The sequence below is a fragment of the Mus pahari genome, chromosome 22 (genome assembly GCF_900095145.1).
Source record: "Mus pahari chromosome 22, PAHARI_EIJ_v1.1, whole genome shotgun sequence".
Lineage (NCBI taxonomy): Eukaryota > Metazoa > Chordata > Mammalia > Rodentia > Muridae > Mus > Mus pahari.
Genome location: NC_034611.1, coordinates 38,962,845 through 38,986,608, shown reverse-complemented (window position 1 = coordinate 38,986,608; position 23,764 = coordinate 38,962,845). Strand labels below are relative to the sequence as shown.

General features: G+C 43.7%; 1 protein-coding gene across 2 annotated transcripts in view; it reads right to left on the bottom strand.

Annotated features, from left to right (window-relative positions):
* The window catches only part of Bach2 (BTB domain and CNC homolog 2), a 348,895-nt gene that overhangs the window by 250,707 nt on the left and 74,424 nt on the right, over window positions 1-23,764 (bottom strand). For both annotated transcript variants that reach the window (XM_021222323.2, XM_021222322.2), the window contains exon 2: window positions 18,466-18,572. Coding sequence is in view for 1 of the 2 variants with exons in the window: in XM_021222322.2 (XP_021077981.1) it covers window positions 18,466-18,474 (9 nt within the window). In the remaining variant the exon portion in view is untranslated. The remainder of the gene's footprint in view (window positions 1-18,465; window positions 18,573-23,764) is intronic.

Genomic DNA, 23,764 nt, shown 5'->3' with positions numbered 1-23,764 from the left:
CTGGAGCTACAACCAGCCAGGGCTTCCGTCCACAGCCTTCTCCGGGTGCTCCAAGTCTGAGTGGTCCTCCGAGAGAACACCTACCCACCTACTCTAACTTCTGAACTTCCTCTCAAATATACTTCGCAGCTTTTGCTTTATTTTACTGCAATGCTTATAAAAGGTTAGAAATTACTATTTAGAGGCAGTATTCTTACCAGAAACTTAAGATATAGCAAGAGTGACAGAAATTAATAGTCCCTTGTAAGGTTGTCACAAAACAGGCAGGAGGGCAAATGTGCAGCCCCAGTTTACTCATCATGAAACACAGGAGCTAGATTTTCAGAGCCATGACCTGGCTGAGTTCTCTGTCCACCCCTACGGCAGCGGGCGACCTTATCGAGTACTCTCCCTTAGGAGGTGCTCAGGGCTAAGTGCTCAATGTGCACAGTGTCTCTATCAGTATTTTAGGGAGGCTAGGTTAAGGGAACGTTTAGGAACTTCGGTGTTAGAGCTGGGATGGGATTCTCAGATACACACTGTCCCCCGTTAAGGACCAGCTGACTGAAGGGGCATGGGGTGGGCGTGGTTATTAAGTGTGAAATCAAAGCAATAGGTACAATTACATTGTTTTTTAACTCGAGTCTGTTTCATACATATAGCTGGCCTTCCTCTACATTAAGAACATGGTCCTGTAAACAAACAAACAAAATCATCAATCCTTCTGAAGGGGAAAAAAAAAATCACAATTGGAGAGGAGCTAAGATCCCCTTAAATAACAGCTCAATTCTGCGGTGAGCACCGCAGTCTGAAGGCTTGGGTGTGGCCACCTGAGAGACGCAGAGAAACTCAAGAGGCAAATGTACCGAATTTTTGATTGCACAATAGAGTCTGTCTGTGGAAAGCACCTTCTAACAGGAAGAATCTGTCACAGTAAAAATAGATCGGGCCAACAGCATCTGAGGAATACATGAGTGGGGTTCCTGTCGTCTATCTTGTTTGCTGTGGCGCTGTGGCACACATGCGAACCTGCACACACATGTGCGCGCACACACACACACACCACACACACACACACCTGTTCTCTGTTATTTGGTCAAAAATAAAAAGGAAATAAAACATTTTCACCCAAAGTATAACAAAGACTGGGAGCAGCTGGAAGAAAACAGCAAAACTTGCCAAGGGCTCCCAGCAGGCTCTTCTGGGGGAGGCAGGGCAACTCCAACCTGAGAGTCATTCATAGGTGCTATATATAGACAGGGGTCATTTTGACCAAACTCGTAGACGCCAGACTGACAGGTAAAGTTCAAATGTTGCTGACCAATTCGTACTAAGAAATATACTCTCCCAGAGGGACAAAATGCTGGACTCAATTGTTTTCTGTAAATTAAGCCATTTACTGAACACCTACTGACTACAGTTGGTTCAGGGTCTATCTAGGCACTATTACACTTAATTCTGGCAACGAACTTTGGGGCGCTGTTTGCGTATGCTGTAAACTGGGGCGGAGGTAGAGGATTTGCTGGGAGGTACAAGGAGGCTCCTGGCTGATGTCAGTGGTCTAAACGACATCAGCTCAGAAGGTGCTGACCATGAAGGTCAGAGGTCATAGGTTGTCGTCATTATGCCTAACGATGTACAATATACTGGCAACATATATGACAGTCGGTCTGCCATCATCAGGGACAACCTAAAAATGTACAGTACCTGCCCCCAGCTCCTTTTGAGGGCTGTCACACGCACCAGAAGCCGATTACATCTGACATTATTAACATGCTATAACTTCTAAAATGTCATTTTATTTACCTGTGTTTTTATTTTTCTACACATGGGTTTATCTAAGAATGGGTCCCCAACTTCTGGGATTTTTATACATAGCTATTTCAGCCATCTTATGTTAACATGATAGTTTCAGTTTCAGATGACATTTTTCTGTACATTTCCCTGTGATTCAAATTTTGAGGGTGTTAAGGAATTGGTACCTAGGCATTGATTCATTTGTGTCTATTACAAGTACATATGTAAATACACATGGTTAAAATAAAAACTTGCCATATTGTATACTTAAGTACAATCAAAACAGACCCTGGTGATTTATAAACTTATTCTAATATGCAGAATCTAAGACTGTTGTTAGTAATATTTTATGGGTTTTTTTTTTTTTTTGAACTCTAAAAAGTTAGTAATGAGCAGGCATGGTGGGGCAGACCTTTAATCCCAGCACTCAGGAGGCAGAGGCAGAGGCAGTGTATCTCTGAGAGTTCAAGGCCAACCTGGTCTACAGAAACTCTCGAAAAACAAAATCAAAGCAAAGCAAGTAATGATCATGAGTTCATATTAAATAGCTATAAAGTCTGGCAAACATCTCACTTGTGTGCCTTTGAACTGTGGGTTTGGCCTCAAGAGTGACTTTGATGGTGACTGTTTGCGGAGATTCCAGGCACAGATGATGTCACTGTGGTCGACTTGGTTTTCCTTTCGTTCTTTCCTGGGGAAACTAAGCCAAGATGCTAAATTTTTTAGTAGAAGTTGAAAAGATAAACAGCTACAGAACACACAGGTAGAATTTATATAAAGGAGATGAAAAGTGGGAATTTAAAGCAGTGACAACAGGACAAAAACCAATGTAACCTTTAGAGATATAAATATAGTCCAAATCTATTTTTCTTAATGGTGTATCTAAGCAGGCAAAGGATTCTGTCTCTGTTAGAGCTGCGACTGCGACTTCTAGAGAACAGTGGACCATCTCAGAAAAGTGAGTGCACGAGTGGGCTCCTTAGTGTCAGGCCGGACACTGGAAATGGGTGCTACTTCATTCTTACTGCTCGCTCCCTAGCGAAGGGGGAAGGGGTACGCCAGAGTGGCTTTCTTCATCTTCCAGTGTGTTCGTCTGCCGAGCCACTGAGCACTTGCTTCAGGTTGGCCGGACTGCTGAGGTATGACATGACGTGAGAGAAGGCGCTTGAGCGGGACAGAGCGCATGCCACACTGTAGGAAAGACAGGGACGTCAACTAAGGCACATCACTGCCCCCAGAGACCTTGACTACTGCAGAGTAGGAAATGGCTGTTAACACGAAGCACTAACCTTCCAGTATCCGATAGCCCTAAGTAATTGCTTTCTTTAAAGGAGCCTTTACTACCACTGCGCATAACTACAAAAAGCCTTTAGGTCTGAAAACTTGTCCATTCGTCACCCAAATGTGACTCCCTTCTAATTGACTTACTGTTCTCCGCAAACATTTATTACACATTAGCTATGGGGAACACTCATTTTAGGGAAGAAAGAAGCAGATATCTACACTAAAAACCACTCTACACATCTGTTACATGTCACCGCAGACACCGCAGAGAGAAGACCACTCTTTCCTCATCTATTGAGTAGGAAACTCTGTGCTCAATACACTGTATGTAGTGAGCCAAATGAGAATGGCTCCCATCTGCTCGTATATTTGAATGCCTTTGCCTTCCCCTGCCCACCCCATTGGTGAAACTCTTTGGAAAGGATTAGGGGTGTGGCCTTTGAAGAGGTGTATGTCTAGGGGCAGACTCTGAATCAGTTTCAAAAGCCCTCATCTATCCCATGTCCTCTTTCTCTCTCTGCTGAATGCTTGTGGATGAGACGTGAGCTCTCGGCTGCTGCTCCAGCACTATGCCTGCCTGCTGCCATGCTCCCAAGTGTGAGGGTCACAGACTTACCCTCTGAAACTGTAAGCTCCCTCCAATCTCTCTTTTCTGTAAGTTGCCCAGTGTATAGACAGGCAGAAGGCTGGAGTCCTACAGACTTCAGGGATGAGCTGCCTTGTTCAATTCTTTGTGTGTAGACGTTGTATGGCTAATCTGATATGATCTCTGAACCCTTCTCTCTCCAAATGCCTACTATCGGCAAATGCTTCTTTGCATCTTGGCATTTTAAACACTGGGCGAAGGACTCTGATCTAATGCCACGGCTTCATTTTTCCATTTGGAGACATCACGTTTCCAACACAGGATATGACTTGCCCACAGCCACTCAGCAGAAACCATGAGCAGAATAACCTGGTTGAAACTGAAAGGCAGCGACACCCAGCAACGGACTGGCAATAAGAAGCCAGGCTTATCATGCTGCTAGGGAGGGTGAAAGGTGACTATCTGGGAAGGAACGCACTGCACTCTATGCTCTGGTCCTAGCTGAGTCCCTCACTGGAAACAGTGGGTTTTCTTTAACTTGCCCTCAGCCTGGGACCCACTCATGGCTCAGGCTACCTTGCTCAGTGTTTGTCTCAGGAAATTTGTAAAGACTTATTTAACCTGGGCACTTCCAGAAAAGGAATGAGCGTGTCCCTGCTTTAGAGAACTCCACCCAGAATTCTAAAGAGCTGTGACTGAGTTATGTCCTGAACACTTAACAGGTATTCCAAATCAGTGACTGTCTGTGCACTTAGTGACAATCCACTGAAGGCTTGGCAAGCAGCCACCCTAGAGACCTGACTCATGTCTAAATGAAACTTTCCCAACTAGTCTATCAGTTGGCTCACATGTAGGTGGATTAGTCTTTCAAAAACTGAGATGTCCTGGAACCTTACACTAGCAAATATATTTTTATATTCAATCAAACATTCTTTGGAGTTGTCATGGCAGAAAAGAAGGGTTAACAGTTTGGGGGTTAATAAGACCTGGATTCAAATATTGGATTCACTTTATATAGACTTGGGATACTAAGTTGGTTACATCAGAGCCCCCTCCTCTGAAAAGCAAGAGTAACCACAGACACTCCAGAAGAGGGCGTCAGATCTTGTTACAGATGGTTATGAGCCACCATGTGGTTGCTGGGATTTGAACTCCGGACCTTTGGAAGAGCAGTAGGGTGCTCTTACCCACTGAGCCATCTCACCAGCCCCGACTTTGCAAGTCTTAAAATGCTGTTATCAATCATCAACAAAGGCCAAGTTCTAGACTGTTCTCCATAATTGAGAATTTTTTTTGACCAAAAGATGGGTTAGAAGTCCCATTGGATTAAAGCTGTGGGGGTTTTTTGTTTTGTTTTTTGTTTGTTTGTTTTTGTTTTGTTTTGTTTTTTGGTTTTTCGAGACAGGGTTTCTCTGTATAGCCCTGGCTGTCCTGGAACTCACTTTGTAGACCAGGCTGGCCTTAAACTCAGAAATCCGCCTGCCTCTGCCTCCCGAGTGCTGGGATTAAAGGCGTGTGCCACCATGCCCAGCTAAAGCTGTGTTTTTAACAGGACAACAAAACATCAAGATAGTAGATTTTTGACATGAAAGTTCATGACTAAAATCTTAAATGGCATGGGTTAGCGTTAGTGTTTACACACTGCCTACTGTGTATTCAGACTTCACTTGCTCATTGTCTCAAACCTCTCTTGCTCTTTCTTCATGGGAAAGATTTCATAAGAAAATTACTTTGAGAAATCAAAAATTTGCAGTAAATTTTTTCTCTAATTCTTTACTTTTTTAAAAAAAGAATAAATCCTATTCAATAGGCAAATCTTAATAATTGTTAGTGATCCTAGATGTAGAGAATTCATGTCTTGTTATTGTAATTGAAAAGGAAGACACAAAGCAATTACTTAGTCATGGATAAAACCCACATTCCACTTTTGAAACAATGACTAACCTGATGGGAGAGACAAGACTCTAGTAATTAAATACTCAAGTCTAGCCATTCAAGATAAGCACAGCACATTACATAATTTTATTCTGCAGTCACAATATCCTTCTTTCCCTCTTGGACATGTATCCGTTTTCAGTAATAACTGAATGTGAAATTAAAAAGTTACTGGGCTGTAAGAAATCAGTTTACAAGCTGAAATTTAGGAAAGAATAAAGCTTCATTAATTTGAATGTTACAAGTTTCATAAGGAGAGAAAATATCCATTAGTAGTGCGGATGAAGTTCCCTTGAGAACATGTTAGACTCTAAAGGAGCAAAACCATAAACAAATGTACATACTCCTTTGCATACTGATGCCTGGAGTCATCACTGGGTCTATACCTAATGGAATTCCCAAGCTTGGAGATGTTCATACCCTTACAACACTGTAAAGTATGAGCACCTCTCTAAGGGTGTGCTCAGGAGCAAAGAAAGCATGGACATATTTTTCCTAGAAAGATGGGGCAGCTTGACTACATGGGTATGCAACTGCAGTCATCGAGTAAAACCGCCACTCAGCCAGGGAATCTACTACATTTCCCAGGCTGCCTTGAGTTTGGGTAGATCTGGGTGATCAGCTGTGACCAAGGAATAAGAAGAAAAGATTTTCTGTGCTTGATCTCTCAGGATTAAGAATTGAAAGTTCTTTCTTCCTGCTCTCTTCTGTCCATCGTCCAGATGAAGATAATTACACGCCTAAACTGGTGATGGTGTCATGGGTTAAATTTATCCCCCTTTCTCCTCCAAATTCATATATCAAATAGGAAGGCGCAGTGAGACCTCTTTGAAAATGGGACTGTCATCAGATAAATTAGTTAAGATTAACTCATACTGGAATAGAGAAGGCTATATCCAGAATAACCATTATTTTCATAGAAGAGAAATTTGGGGTCTGGTATATCGGTATGCTCTGTAACTCCAGTACTCAGGGGATCGAGGCAGGGAGATCTTTGTGAATTCAAGGCCTACACAGTATACTATGATCTATACAGTAAGTTCCAGGCCAGCTAGAACTACACAGTGAGATCCTGTCTAAAAGACAGGATGTGCGGGACATGGACCCAGGCACAAACACGGAAAAGAAGAACTGCAGATCAAATCAGAGACAGCAGAGAAAGAAGTTCAGACTATTCCCCAGGCTCATGACCCACAAGAGTAAACAGCCCTGCCCACACCTCAGCCACACCCTGCTTGACATAATTCTGTTCAAGCCACCCAGCCTGGGGTGCTCTGCTACCAAGGCCTGAGCAGACCAATGCAGATGGTAAAAGAGAAGATGGAAAGAGCCTGGCACAGAATCCCATCACTTCAGAATAAAAGCACACTGCTGATCAAATTCCTCCATGGTACTAAGCCAAAAAGGAAGCTTTCATTGTGTCAGGTCACCCAAATTTAGAGCTACTTGTTATCGCAGCAAACAGTACCCTATATACGATTTAAAGTCCTTCAACTGCATGTAAACGGAAGCAGACAGGAGCACATCAGAGAACACAGCTAATGCCATCGGGGGGGGGGGGACACCTCTGAGCAAAGTACACTCCAAAGAAAATATAACTCTACAGGAAAGATATTTTGGGATAATTTCCCCAAATTCTCACTAGGCCACAAATCCATTCTCTTCTACTTGTAGAAGTATAATAATCTCCACTAGGAACTGCAAACAAACCTTTTTTATTCCCTATTAGGGAGTATGCCTTCAAAGTGGCCCCCATATGAGAGGCTTTGCCTGAGTGCTAAGGACAAGAATGTGGTTGCTGTCACATTACTTTGAGACAACCTGAAAAGAGCTCACTGTATATTGGTCCTTACGTATAGACGAACGTGCACATTCTCTATAACAAGGTAACTACGTGGATACGTATATGCTTTCCATTACCATTCTCTCTCGCATAAAGAACGGCGCAAAGGGTAGACATCCCTGTTAAGAGTTATTGGCTCAAAAAAATCCCTCAAAAGCTGTGTTGGCAGCTGGATTCTCTGTTTATAGAAAACCAGGGCTGCTTCTGCCTGAGCTCAGAGCTCAATTTAGATCACAGCGACTGGATTAAAAGCTCGCAGCAGCAGGCTTCCAGGTCAGGACTGCTGCAACGCTAAGACGGGAGCCCCCTTACCAGCAGGATTCCGAACGCAGAGATGCTTGAGGGCAGAGAAGCCCGCTCCCAGCAGCCAGGGAGCAGCACCTCAGCAGCTCCTACTTCCGGACATCAGCAAGCACCAGGAGACCCCTGACACTGATGGTCCCCATTCGGCTTTGTCAGGGCCAGAGTGCCACCCTCAGCAGAGACTTCTCGCCCGAGGAGCCTGTCGTCCAGATTAATCCACAGAATCTGGTAAGAACATGGGAAATCCCCGAGAGCATACATGTCCTGCTAGGAGCCTCCTCTAACTCTGCTACACCACAGACAAAAAACTGGGTGAAGACTGGGAAAGAAACGTGAATGTTTCCCTTTTATTAATTGAAGGGAAGAAAATCATAGCCACGGTCATTACAATACAGGCTATGAACTGAAATCTGAAGGACAGAAAATAGTAACTCGAAATCTGTGTGGCCCAATACATATCTCCATGAGAATTCACCTTGTACCTTCCTTGATTTCCTTTGGATATGTTCTGTCCAGAGTGTTCGTGATTCTGCAGCTGTGGGTTTTATGTGGTTTTTTTTTTTTAAATCCCCCTGCTGTTTTCTCTCCCCTCCCCCTCACAATCTCTCTTCTCTCTCTCTCTCTCCCTTCTGTCTTTGTTGTGAATGTCAGAACTGTCAGTGTCACCGGCTGACATGATTAGTGTTTCTGACATTGCACCAGAAGCAGACACAGAGCCAGGAGTGTGGATGGAGGGTGGGGGAGTTAGGATGTGCAGTCATTTCAAGGAGTGAAAGGAAAAAAAGAGAAGGCCTCGCTCCTTTCTGAGAGACCCCCCGATTGTCAAGTGGGCAGCTTATACAACACGCTGGATTTCTCCTCATTAAACAACCAGTCCCTCTCCCTGATTCTGTGGGGATCCCCAAGGTGTGCCTCTATTCTGAGAGACCAAGGCCAGTGTCCCTAATATCAGATAAGACAGAACTGGTTATCTAGTGAATGCCAGGCTTCAGAGGAATAATCGTGAGCCATTACTAGGTAGTGCTAGTCCATTTCATGTATTGACTCTTTGCGAGTCGACATTCTAACGATGTTATCTCATTAAGAGAGATAGATGTCCACTCTTCTCTGAGCACCTGCTCCGAGCTCTTCTCGCTCCTCGGCAGCAAGACTCTCAGCTGCTGTGCATTAACATCGCCCTAAAAATCCAACACAAGGCTTGCCTTGGTGCTGTGTGTACATCAAGGCCTTTCAATTGTGCTCTCTTCTCTGGCCCCCTTCTGCTTCCCCACAAGAGTCAAGCACAGAAACCAGAAGTACAAAAAGAAACAGTTGCTCAAGGTCGTCACAATGGACATCTCTCACTGAGTGGCCAGCATGCATGGCCTCTTCACGCCAACGCGTTTCTTCCCCCCCCCCACAACCTGTGAGACAAACACTTGGTCCATGGAGCTTCATGCTCAGTAACTCCCACAAGTCGCATAGGCAATGACAGGTGAAGCCATGATCTGAACAAGGGTTTATCCAGAACAAGAAGGTCTTAAAGAGCCCCACTTTCATCCTTGAAATAGGCGAGTAAAGATGTCCCTCACTTGCCTAGCACCCAGGAAATGTAGGTGGCAGCCACTCTGCAGCACCCTCCTGCCCAGGAGCCCGGTGCTATGGCAGCCCGGCAGTTCTGTTTCGGAGGCTTCTCATTAAATAAAAAGGTAGCAATTTTCCATAATGAATGTTTTATACATTATCCCGTTGTGTATCGGGCTTCTAAAATACACATTATTAAAGCCTATTAAAGTCTGTAGTTAGCAGCATCACTAATGTGCCTTTAGGGGAATCACTACAATGAAACAGCATCAGTCTCTCACAGAATTTCAAATGTTAAATATTCTTTTTTTTTCCTTCAATACACGTGCCTATTTTTAGCCATCATCAGACCTCATCCAAAATGCCATCATCTCAGCTCAGAGCTGTCACAACAAATTGTTTATGGGTTAGGCTTAAGAATAGCGGAGGCACACACCATGAGTCCTGCCCCGCACTTCTTTTTCTCCATAATTTACCACGATTTCCCCCTGTTCTAATTAGCCAGTGTTCCTGACCACCATGACATGTGTTGACACCTTCCGTCCCTGGCTAGGTTGGATCTTTTAATTAATTGCTTAGATTTCTGCCTAATTGAACCTAGACTCTCAAGATAATGCTCCTGTATTTAAGTAGGAAGAAGTTACAAAGCTGGTGCATTTGAAAAAAGAAAAGAAAAGAAAAGAAAAGAAACCCAGACAGACAAACCAGAGGGTACAGAAGCCACAACTAATCACGTCTAAATGTACTCTTTGATGGGTTGACATTGTGACGTCATATGTTTGTTTAGAAATGTCTTCTAAATGCTGAAGGATTTTTACCCCATGCAGTTTATGTATTCTAACTAGGCATCTCTCTATCTAGTACACTCCACACATTTATTTTATCACATAGGATGAGGTTGTTTTTTTTTTTTTTTAAAAAAAACAAAGTCAATGATACATACATGCCCCAAAGCAGAGTTCTGGGAGAACATCTAATGGAGATAAGCAACCTTAGGACAACAGATACAGGAAGAAAGATGGCTAATGGCCACACACATGGACTGTGAGGCCCCACTGTCCAGAAACGGAGAGGAAAGAGCGGGTCGAAAGCACTAGGTACTGGGATTAAAACACTGCATTGGAAGCAAGCTCTCTGTTAGACACTTCCTTTTGTATGAACTATCCCACTGTTAGGGATGATGCTGTTGGCACAGTCAGACAAATGAGTCAATATTCTAAAGATGGACAACTACATTATAACCACGCAACTGAACAGTCATGTTCCCTACCACCTATGAACTAAAGCGGACCGAACCTAATTCTATCTGTTACCACTTAGTAACGGAGAAGAAAGAGGCATGACAGGCGACTGGGGATGGGAGGTCAAGATCACCGGCCTTTGCTACCAACTCAGTAGCCACCAACCTGACAAAAGAGGCCACACCACACAGCAAGCTTCCAAGGGGCCTCTGCACACAGCTGGGGGGGGGTACGCAGACTCAGTTAACCATGGGGTACAGAAGAGAAGCTACCCAGTCAGCATTCCCGTACCACGTGAGACTGGCACAGAACAGCCAGTCAGTACTGGAGTGGCAAAGCCTGTTTCTAATGAGGAGAACCCTCAGCACTCCTCTTTAAACCCTCAAGACACACAAGAGTCCAAAATGAACCATGTGTCTGAAAGCAGCACTTACCAGAATAAAGCAGTAGTGGGGCCCTCTTGCCCTCAAGTGAGACCTGAAGCCTTGGATCAAAGATCTACCCCAATTCACTACGAGCCCCCTCATTCCTATCAGGGCAATCAATGCACTGCCCTTCTTCTCTCCAGCTGCTCTTCTACTCTGAGACTATACTGTGCCTCTGGCCTATCAGGACTGGTTTTCATCGTCTCTGGCAGGTTCGGGCACTATTAAGTCAGGCACAGGAAAGCGCCCACTAAGGTTTTCTTGGGTCCCTGCGCTACTGCAGGTAATGTACGCTGCCTCAGGGTTGGAGGTCTCCTTGGGCCACACCATCACAGTCACTCATATCAGGCTCAACTAGTTCCGGCTTTCAGTACCTACCCCAAGCCCAACAGACTACCTCTCAGAGAAAGTAGCAATGACTGTCCCACCTAGGTTGCTCTGAGATTCAGAGACCCGTACAGCCAAGGTACACAAGTACTACACACTTCTGGCTCCACAGAAAAGAGGGAAGGACCAAACCTGGAGAACCAATTCTCCAAACTTAGGAAACAATTCTCTAAGACTGTACATATTCTAGAGCCATCCGCACGGCAACTTAAAGCCAAATATTATTGAAACACAATTAACATTTTACAACGTGCCTTTTTCACAGACGTTCACAGCTTTCACAGCTAATGCCACCAAGTAAAACCTCCGGTGCCAGAAATGAGTTACTGCTTCACAAGTCATTGGCTAAAGTAGTCCAGCAGAGCCCCTGCCCCTATTCCCACCCCCATCCCAAACATCGAAGGCCATTGCCAAGGCTAATGGTTACTTTCCACACCCTGATGATAAGGTCCGGTCTCTAAGGACAACACTTCTTACGTCATCAAACATGGAAACTGCAGGCCGGTACCTAACAGGAGGCTTCACCGCTACTGATCAGTGTTCACAGTACTGGAAGATACTACTTTGCATACTAGCAAAAGAGAAAGTTAATCATCAAAATATCCCAGCTACAAACCCTGTGACCTATGACAATGATCTGCCTAAAAAAATACACTGGTGTAATAGTGGCACAAATGTTATGGAAGTAACCAACCACTTTTAAAATTGGATTTAAGGCCCACTCAATGACACGGGACCCATATCTAACATGGCTAAAGTGGCCAAGGACCTAAGACTGGATAGGTCACAGGAATAGGGAATCTAATACTGTTATTCTGCTAGAGTTAACACGGCAATAAAATGACTTCTAATGACATTCTGTTATAGTAATAGATCACCGCCTTGCTCAACCCTCATCAGAGAAGCTGCTTCTTGCAGTGATGAGGATTAGCACAGAGACCTAGAACTGTACAACAGGCAGAGAATCAGGGACTTTGGAACACTTAGTCCTAAATACTATGTCTTCATCAACCCATTCCCTTCAGGAATCTCTGTGGATAAGGAAGGAGAAAAACTGTAAGAGCCAGAGGTGATAACGCTAAGGAAAGACTGCCTTCCAGATGCGAAAGGACTAAAGCACAAATGAACTTACAGAGACTGAGGCAGAACGCATCAAGACCTGGTTCAACCTACACAAGGATCCTAGCACCGAGAGGGGACGTGGGCGCAGGGCCCCATAGCTAATAAAGAAGATATTTGCAGCGGATGCCCTTTTTTATGTACTCTCTAAAAATCTCTATCCCATTGTACCTCAAACGCAATACAATTAAGCTAGTGTTTATTTTTAAACATTTGCCTTTTTCTGGCCATTAATGAAATGAACAAACACTTACAGGGAGGTTGAAAATCTGGAAAAATCTGGAAAAAGAAACAGATGTATGCCACGTATTTAACTCTGTCAGGATTTTGAGTGCATCGTCTTGTCTTTTACCATGAATATTTTTTTTTAAATGTGGAACTCATACCTTAAACACAATTTAGTATCTTTTTTAAAAGTGTTACTTTAGCACAAGGAAACCCACATGCTAAAGAAAGATTGAACACACACACATGTGAAAAGACACTGCAACAGCACTCTGTTATGCACCCGTGGCCTTTCTTGTAGGCATGTACACATCTTTCTAAAAAGTGAAATAATGACCAAATCCACATAGTGTTATGGTTCTTGCCTTCTTCTCAAGCTATCTTTTTAGGTCATCAAATACCCCTCCATGCCTCCTTGGCATTTTTATTGTATAGCTGCATCATATTTACTAGGTAAGAAAATGTTAATGTTTTGTTGAATACCTTAGCAAAAGTTTTACACATGTTTTAGGCAGTTCCCTTTGAGTTAATATTGTATAAACAAAATTTCCAAGTCAGAAGGTATGTATTTTAGGCTTTGGCATACAATAATACCCCTGGAGAAAATAAGTTCTCTGAGTTTATCCTCAAATCTTTAGCTATAATGAGTAAAACTTCAAATTCTTATCAACTGTAACTTAATTGCATTTCTTCCTTTGATTACTGTTAAGTTTAAAATTTTCACATTGTTCATTTTTATTTTATGGGTTTTATATTTCTGCTCATTTTTGCTACCTTTCGATTAAATCAACCATTCCATCTTATCCTTTGTTCTTCTGATTTGTAAGCACTCTTAACTAATTAGCTACCTGCCACACACATTATGTGCACACACACACACACACACACACACACACTCATCTGTACACACACACACACACACACACACACACACACACACACCTACCTCTCAGCATATCTTTCAAACTAGTTCAGAATGTCTTTTGATGTATAGAAAATACGAGGTTTTACATAGACAAGCATTTTTGTTTTTAATTTATGCACCAGGAATTAAGATCCTATTTCAAGATCACTTAATGTTTACGGAGGTCTTCTTTCATGTCACTAGCTTTTTAAAAGCTATCAGTCCTTCAATTTCTGACCCAAGAAGGATTAGCCACTTTCTTCAGGAAAATGGAAGTGGGCCCTTGCTGAATGAACACAGGTTGGACCTTTGGTGGAAGGCACTGGGTCTGTACTGAATGGGGAAGGAAGACAGCTGCCAGCTTTATAATTGCCCCACCCCTTGCCCTGCCCCCAGTAGCTTGTTAACTCACGCCTTTAGTGGAAGAAGTCAAGCTAGAAAAGCATTTAACATCAGCCTTATGTTTAAGGCCCTGGATGGCATGGCTCTTTTTGCTGTCGGCAGATTGAAGTTCACACACCCTGTTCTTTTTCTTTTTCTTTTTTTTTCTTTTTTCTTTTTTTTCCTGATTGATTTACTGCAAGCGCAGCACCCAGTGCTCAGCATGTGTGTGAGGATCTGATGTTTGCTGGGGGAACTGATGGTCAAAAAAACATTACAATTGATACATTGGGGCCATGTCTACAGCAAAGGCTGGCTGGGTAAACCAGCGGAAGGAATTCTGGACTTCACAGTTTCACCGTATGTGCAAATTAATAAGGACTGTAAGTGAAGGCAGAAATAAGGTAAATTTTGTCTACTTTTTAGTTGACTATAGAGATATTGGCCTGAGTGTCAATGTGAAACCGCCTCGATTGCTTGTACAAAGGAGTGGGGAGCGAAGAACCTTCAGAGAAGAACTTGGGGAGGGAGGAGCTAGCTCACAATATAGCAACAGCATCTGTCTACAACTGAGATCAGAGGCAGCCCTAAACCCCTCTGCATGCTATGCCTCTCGGCACTCTTACAAAGCCATCAAAGCAGATCTGGCCTTACTGGGACATGACAAGGGTCTGGAAGAAAGCTGTATCACTGGTGGAGTGGAAAAAAGGGAGAGGGTCATTTTGTGTGACATCCAAAAAGCAGTGGTTTTCCCATCAGATGGAATGTACTCATAAACCCAAAGAAGGATCCATGCGGCATATCTTCATCCAAGTGTCAACTTTGTGCGAGAATATAGGCCACCACCCTAAGCTTGCCATAGAAGGAGCTCTCAGGAGCAGACCCCAACTGAGGGTGTGATTTGTGACCCCCCCCCCCAAAGGCCTGAACTGACAGGCATCCTCCTGCACCACTTTCCTCTGAGAACCTCAATTTTCCCTGCATTTTCTCTGGCTGTGTTTGTTTGTCTGTTTGTTTGCTCTGTTGCAAACTAAAGTTCTTTCTTTATGGCATAACAGCACATACAGAATATAAATACACCCTAAACATTCACTCTTGTGACTAACAGAATTGTATAATGTTAGATGCAGTATATATTTATAAATATCAATAAAAACAATTACAAAAAGTAGAGGCTTTTTACAAAATTAAAAAGCTGAGTTCCAATTGTGAAATTTGTCAACCATCATAAGTATGGAGAGTCGGTTTTGCAAAAATGTATAAAAAAGTGGGGACGGCAGCCTTCTAGTCTAAGTGGTAGGAGTTGGGTGTGGAAAATGTGCACCTCACAATTTATTTAATGCATAAGATTCAGATTGCACAGCCACTAAGCCTGCTCACAATGCTAAGGAGGTGAGTCAGGATGAGGTAAACCTTCTAGAATGCACATCTGATGGACATAAACCATGCACACCAGCCTCAGGAAATGGCAGTCCATTCATTGTGAGCCTGGCACCTAGGAATTCCTTGTTCATTCCTCCTTCTGCCTTCACTAATGCATGGCTACAGCTATGACCTCATATTCAGCCACAAGTAAGAAGGGGAAAAATGAGAAATAAAAGCCCTTCTTGGTACTGGCTATTAGGGTAACCCATGATTAAATTACTAAAATTAGCTAGCAATCCTTTGTGCCATGGAGCTATTCCAATTTTCTAGAGGAATTAGCTCTGATAGGCCACAGGGAAATCCATCACTAGAATTGCCCCGATGCCTCAAAGGAATAAGAACCCTTAAACACCATGGCTACCTTCTGTCCTGACCTCTCAGGATCCTAGAACCCTGTGGTCACCTTCTGTCCTGACCTCTGTTTAACTGAAATGGCCCTGAATGATATTTAGGAAGGAGGAGAGTATTGGGGAGTGTGTTTAATGAAAAGGTATAGTTGAAATGTCTCCCAGCTTTCTAGGAACAGATCTACTTAGAACACCAGCCACACCCATGACCACACTTCCAACATTCGGTTACACACCTCACTAATGAAATGACTCTAGTTTTATTGTATTGAGAACGGGTTGTTTCCTCCTCCAGTGAAAGGCCTATTCTTTGTCTTATGCCAAGAAAGCCATAAAAAATAAAAAATGCTGACCAATGGAGATGACACACCCAGCTTAATCACTACTTCCAATTAAAACGATATAAAATAAAGCACTCTCTGGGCCATGAGGGCAGAACATAACTTCCCAAGCACAGGCACACCTACTGGTTCCCAAGAGTCTGCTTCTGAAGTATGTAGTAAGAGCAAGACCATGACATCAGTTCTGAGATGCCCTGGAGGCCACTTGGAGCTGGCTGATGGTAGAAACTGTGCATGGAAGTTTCCCAAGCCCTGCCTTGACTTTCCAGTATACCAACCTCAAAATAAGAGAAGCCAAGGTTTGCGATGAGAGACTTCTGTCTCCAGCCATGACTGAGGGGCACAACCTCTGTCTACCCCAAAGTGACTTCTTAGACTGTTAAAAGGTAAGAATTTCAGCTCAGATGGGGACCTAGGGTGGGGTGGGTGGGAGGAAGGTTGCAGTGGGGTATCTAACAAAAGGTTTCCTCTTTCTTTGGCTCAGCTCAGCCAAATGTAAAACTCTTCAACATAATTGCTTGGTTCTGTTGTGTTGTTTTGTTCTTTTTTTTTCTGGTCTCTCCCTCCAGAGAGGTGCAAACCCTAAAGTACTTTAGCTCCTTCTACCCTTAAGAAGGCCAAAAGAATGACCTGAGATAAATCACTAGAGGGTGTCTTCAGGTTGGGAACTCAGCAGGTTAAATGGCCTTTCTGTCATCAAGACTAAAACACATCTAAGAATTGTATATCTCTATCACAACCCACAGATTATGTCATGATGTGTCTGTTTTTCTTTAAACATCTCTTTTGTTTCACATTGGTTTGTGGCCCCAAAAGCTGGCCTTCCCTCCACCACTGAGCTCATACATGGCCACTGGCCCACCACTGTTGTAATTGTCAATGAGAGGTGACATGTGCCAAGGGACACTGGGAAATAAACACTGGGAAATAAACACCGGGGGACAATTTTTATTGTCATGCTTAGAATGGAAGAAGGATGATGCCACTAAAAATCCTAAAATGCAGAAGACAGCCACTTACTACAGAGTTCCCCTGTCATGGTGCCAAGTGTCATAGAGAGATGACTCTGCTCCAGTTATGACAAACATCTTCTGTTTGTGAGCATCCCAGACCTTCTCATATGCCTTTGTGCTCAAACATAGGTTTCTTTTCTTTTACCTGTAGTGCTACACTCTCTGCACAGGAAAATATCATTCACAATTTAAGTTCCAACTCGGAACTTCACCTCCTCTGTACTCTCATTCCTAGGTCACTACTCTGGTTTGGTTTGGTTTGGTTTTATCAACTTACTTGACACAAGCTAGAGTTGCCTGAGAAGAACCACAGTTGAGAAAAATGCCTCCATCAGATTGAGTATAGGCTAACTTGTAGGGCATTTTCTTGATTAATGGTTGATGTGGGAGTGCCCAGTCCATTGTAATCAGTGCCTGAGCAGGTGGTTCTGGGTTGTATAGGTGAGTGAGCAAATCAAGCCATGGAAGCAAGCCAATAAACATGATTCCTTTATAGTCTTTGGTTCAATTCCTGCCTTGGTTTCCCCTGATGATGGAACTATAAGCCAAATAAACATTCTTCTCTCCAAGTTGCTTTTGGTCACAGGGTTTTATCACACCAATGAAAACCTAAGAGAGTCACAGATCTGGATGTTTCTTTTGTGCCTCCAGAGCATCTGGTACACACTTCATTAGAATACTCAAAAATAATAAATAAATAAACAAACAAACAAATAAATAAATAAATATCTTGAAATAGCCACTGCTAGCAGCTCAATCCAAACCTTATCCATCTGGTAATCAATCATTCATCACTCAGCAAATCAATCAGAGAACACTCAGAAATGTTGCATATACTTGCCAGACTCTCTTGCAGCTATGTCTACGGGCTAACACTGTCTCACATCAAAATGGCAGCAAATGTCTCTAAGAGGCCTGTAGTGTGGGCAGGCACTATACAAGGCAAGTGACATGAATTAGCACATTTCATCCACTATTATTAGCATTTTAACAGTGGGAGAAAAAAAGAGGTATCAAGAAGTTAGGTTACTTGTCTGACGTCTGGCAGAACTGATAATCATCTCAGGAAGTCTGGCCCCACAATCCAATTCTTCAATATTCATGTCAACACAGTCACATGTACATTCAACCTTTCATCTATCAAACACCTCTGGGAGATGCAAGGGATACTCTAGAGGACCATAAACCATGGACTGGCCAATGGCTCCTGTATCCTGCCTGATAGATGGCTTGTGGGCATCAAACAACTACCCAATCTCTGAAACTTTAACAGCAGGAAAATAATCTCTTTGGGCCATGAAAAGATATATGTGCTCAAAAAATCATGATACAAGAAAATCCAAACGCATATTCAAAGCATCCTTTACCTTGTTCATGCTGCAGGGACGGGCACAAGGGATCAGACATGTCACAGTGTGGAGCAGCTCCTGAAAGTCCTTCTTGTTTCAGAACCCTCACTTCTCGAAGTAGACAGCTGCATTGTAAACACAAGCAAGAACCCCATTAGGGCCAGGAAGCTCAGTGAAGTTCTGTGTCCAGTAGAACTCTCTGCCATGGCTGCAGCCACTCACACTACTCAACAGGGCAGGCACATGTGCCTATTGAGCCCTCAGTGTTCGGGGTTGCAGGGAAGGCACTAAGGATGAAGACAGAAAATGCTGCTACTCACATTCTAGCTCTAAGCACTCTTGGAATGGTAAAAGCCTAAACCAAGAAATAACTAGTGAAAGAAGGGTTGTTTTAAAAATTTCGTACAATTTAAATTAAATTTAAATAGCTCATATGGTTAGTGGCTACTGTTTCGGATAATGTAGATCTAGGCACTCATAGCTGGAGTCTTGGGGCCTCCTCCGGAGCCTCAGGGGCAAGGATGGTCTTTGAAATAACTAATTTTGAGCATCTACTAAGAGCTAGGACCTTAGGCACTGGTGAGCAAAGCCAGCAACTTAGGAATATCTAGTTGGTACTTGGCTATAACTGGTGAGTGACAGCAGTGCTGTGTACCATACCTTAGTGACTTTCCCTACTGCCCCTCAAGAAACAGAGAAACCAGTGGGCAGGGGTCTGAGCCTGGCTGTATCATCTTCAAGATTGTGATGTAGAACCTCCTGGGCTACAAGAATTCTGAGAATCAGCTGACCATAAGCCAAACAAACAAAGCAATTTAGTACTCCCATCCCCAAACACCCCCACCCCGTATAAGGATCTGTGTTTTGGATTGTGGGATTGGATCTTTATGGAGTTTTAAAATTACTCTAATTAAAATTTGGAATAAAACCATTGTATAGTACCAGGGCTTCTGATTTGTCAAATAGTAAACAAAAACAAGAGTGAAATGTTTCTGACCACTTAAGTAGACATGCGGCTTCCTCCTTTGAAAGATGCTCACAAGAGGTCAGGGGTATACTAGTGAATAATTTTAATGGAGGCAGGTTCTGCCCAGCTCTAACTGGTACAACTCCTGAATAAAATACACAGAAACCTGGTATTTTTATTAACAAGCTATTAAGTCTAAACTGGGAAGGCTCTGAGCTGTTCTAACCTACATCCCAGCCGTAGGTGCCGCATATGTACTCAGGATGATTTTTCTCTTGGCCATGTGCTCATGATCCATCTTGCCTCACAGCAACCTCTTTCTTCCCCTACCTTTTTTGCTCTCTTTGTGGTCCCTACCTGGGACCCATACTCGATCTCAAGTCCCGCCTTCCTCTCTCTCCTGCCCTGTCACAGGCTCTAACCTTTTATTATCCAACCAGAGATTAATGGGGAGCATTCTTTACAGCACATTGGTCAATACAATATCCATGTCCAGGCTGCAACCTGATCTTGGGGCATAGAACTCAGTATCTGAATACATGACGTATAAGACCAAACCCAGCAGTACACCATAAGGCTCCTTGCACTCACCTCCTGTGCATATAGTGAGGTTTGATGAAGTCCTCAAACTCTCAATGGCCCACCAGAGCCCCCTTCAGCTCTAAGTCCTAAGTCTTTGTCTACTAGAGCAGAACACATCTGCCAAGGCCAGGGCGCCAGCCACAACGCTGCATTCCCACACTGACACTTCCCATTGCTATAAAAATGAGTTTGCAATTGTGTTTGCAAAAGATAAACTCTTAACCCACAAACATTACTCTTCTGTGTGAACATCATGTTATCCTTGGTTTTTTTTGTTTTGTTTTGTTTTGTTTTTGCTTTGTTTTGTTTTTATGAGTCAGGAAGGAAGGTGATGTCACTGCCATCACAGAGATTCCGAAGAAAACGGCAGGGCAGCCTCAGGAGTAACACGTCTTAGCAACACTACACGGGGGAACCCCAGTACCCCAGCTTCGCAGGGTGAATCCACACAGGCACACAATGTCCAAGCAACAGTGGCTTCAAAGGCATAAAATTTCAATATCTAATTGACTAAAAACTGAATGAAAAAAAAATCATGAAGAGTAGCTAAATTACCAGAAGCCATGGCTAATGGATTTCTGACCTTTACAGTAGAAAGGCTGTATGTGCTGTTTCTTGCTTAATACATGTATTGATCCAACCTATCACATAACTGGACGGCTTGTCCCTGGGCCTTACAGAGATGTCTAACTTCACAAAAGGTCACATTATAATTCACATTGGCACACAGGAAATGGTCATGAGGTCCTAACCAGCAGACAGAAATGCTTCATCAGCTACTTCAATAGGGTGGTTTCCATGTACCACGGTCCCTGATCCCTTAGAACCCGACCAAGAGTCCCCACTAAACTAACTGTCCGGTCCTTCCCTGGCCCTCCCGGTGTTCTTATGCCATCTGCATGTGTGCCATTCTATAGCCAAGCCAGACTAGAACTTCTTTGAGGGAAATATTAGTGACAGAGATAATCCTTTACTTACACTCGGGGAGTCAAGGATGATAGACTTAATACAGAATTAAAAAACAATTTTGGTAATTGCGACAAAATGCCTTTGAAGTTTTTTTTATTTTTTAAAGGAAAACATTTTAATGTCAGGGTTTAGACTTTCTGTTTTAAAGTTTTGTGTGTGTGTGCATGCGTGTGTGTGTGTGTGTGTGTGTGTGTGTGTGTGTGTTGGGTAGGAACAGTTAAGGGCATGTATACACATGGGTGCCCCTGCCCACGCATCCACGCATGCACATGTGGCTCTGATTTCGTCTTCAAGCGTTCTCCACCTTATTTTTTTGAGACAGGGCGATTTATTGAGCCTGTAGTTCACCTGTGGACTAGAATGGCTGGCAAGCAGCCCCTGACCCCCGGGTGCTCCTATCTCTGCTGGGGTTCAAGGTATGCACTGTCAAGCACTGCCATGCCCAGCCTTTCACCCGAGTTTTGGGGTTCAAACTGAGAGTTTCATGCTTGTACAATAAGCATTTATCCACTGAAATGTCTTCCCAGTCCCAGGTTTGTAGATCCCTCTAACTATTACTGGGAATAACATACGGCTGTTTAATAGTTACAAGTGTACTATATGCTTTTTTGATTAATGCTTTCAGTTCTGATGATGTCAACCTAAAAGATAATTTATCTAGCCAGATGCAAGGGTGTAAACATTGGTTTTGGTCATGTTATCCTAAGTGGTATATTCTGGGTAGAAGTGACTTCTCTTCAACACAGTACAGAATGAAAACACATACACAGATCACAGATGAAAAATAAACCCACCATCCTCTCTGCCAATAAAACACACGTACATGTGCACATCTGTACGTCAGCCAATGACCGCTGTTCATAGGAAATAGCTCGGAGAACAGACGACTCTTTTAGAAACTGGGTCAGTTCACATGCGGACAGACAAGAGAAGGACTAGCCCTGTTCTATCAAATATTTCCCATCTCCTTTCAAACATGGAAAAGCTGGCTGTCCTGAAGTCAACTTGGTTACGAAGCAGCACAGGAAAAGCTACAGCTTAAAAACACGACCTGCTTTTCTAGTCATTAAGAATTACCAATCATTAAGAAAAAAGCTGCCCGAGACATCACAGAGGAAACAGTGGTGTCTTCACTCAAGTTCTAAATATTTTCTTTTTATCTTTTTAAGAAGCTGAAATCCCCCTCGAACTGAACAAAACTAAGTATAGATCCAAAGGGTGCCTTGAGAAATCCAATCCCATATGTCCTAGCATTTCCTATTCAGCTGATCCAAACAAAATTGATCCGGTGGGTAATAAAGCCTGTGTTCAGCCTTACACAGCTAAAAGGCTAATGAAATGTAATCAGTCAAGGTGAGTGGGAGGAAGCATGAAGAAGCACGCAGGACTGGGGACACGGAAAGGAAAAGAAAGCAGGGGGGCTAGGGCTCAGCAGCAGAGGGCTCGTCAGGATGCTCCAGGCACTAGGTTCAAGCCCTAGTTTTAGGGAGGGAAGGGAACGGGGAAGGAAGGAGGGAGGGAAGGAAGGAGGGAGGTAGGGAAGCAGGGAGGGGGTGGAGTTGAAAGTTTCCAAAATAAGTGAAAAGTAAGGGTCAGGCAAGCAAATAAAATAGCACTGGCGATACGACCAAGTGCCCCTCACCAGCCAAGTCCTCTCTATGATGGGGACTGGGAGATTCGGGTTCCTGGTGAGAATCCCACACCCTGTGGCGTTTCTAGGGTTATATACTCTCATGGTTTGGGCGTTTTGAGCATCAGCAAGTGGGAGTTGTGGAAAGGTGAGGACTGAAGACTGGGTCTACCTGTTTCACCACTATTTACCAACAACCTCCACCTCCAACGAGACATCTGTTTTACCTGGATCCTTGCTAAGATTCTTTGAGGAATGATAAGAATAGAATGAGCCAGCTTGGGTCCATCCTCCTTACTTAAGAGTGTCAAGGGCTGTTTCTTTATGTGCCATGTCTTGGCTCTTGGAAATGCTGCTGATGCTGACAGCTGAGAATGGGGTGTGCTGACTTGGGTTTTCTCTGCACTCCAGTGCTTCTCGCGCCCTTCCCATCTGTTTATTCTGGAAGCCCTTTGTGTGATCTGTCTCGAGGCTGGGTAGCTCAGGGACTCCAAAGGGACGCAGGCTAATAAAGAGCACTTCACTCTTCAGGACCTTACGGCTGTCACTCACTGGCTTCCATCACTGGCTTCCAAACGCCTGTGCTCTGAGACCAGCATGGGTTCTCTGGGCCACCCTTTTCCCTACACTACATTAGGCTGTGTAAACAAAAGGCGAGGCATAAGACAGAAGAGCTTTCAGGTAAGAGCGACTGACGAAATAAAACGATGAGCAGACTTCAGGAGAAAAGACAGAGGAATGTCTGGGGGCAGGGGGAAATGCTCAAAAATCAGGGACTTAGAAGCTTGGACAATCAGAAGAGTAAGTAAGTATAATCCTAGCTTCCTGCATCCTGCTTTTAGGATTGGAGTATGTCCCATGTTTCTTTAGCCAAATCCTGACACCCTTGAACAAGCATCATTGTCCAAGACTAAACAAATGCGAAGCCAGTTTACTTCAGAAATTCTAATATCTCCTTTCCACTCTACGGAACATGGTGCTAGGATTAAGTACCCAAGGGGGAGGGGACCACAGAGACCCTTCCCCACCGCACCTCTACTAAGGGTGTTCCCGAGAGGCAGAGGAAACAAGGGTGAGCTGCCTGAGGACTCTGCAGCTTCTTTTGGGTGTGCAGCTCTGGTTCTCCGGAGCGGTGATGTCCTCCCGAGCGGTGATGTCCTCCCGAAGCC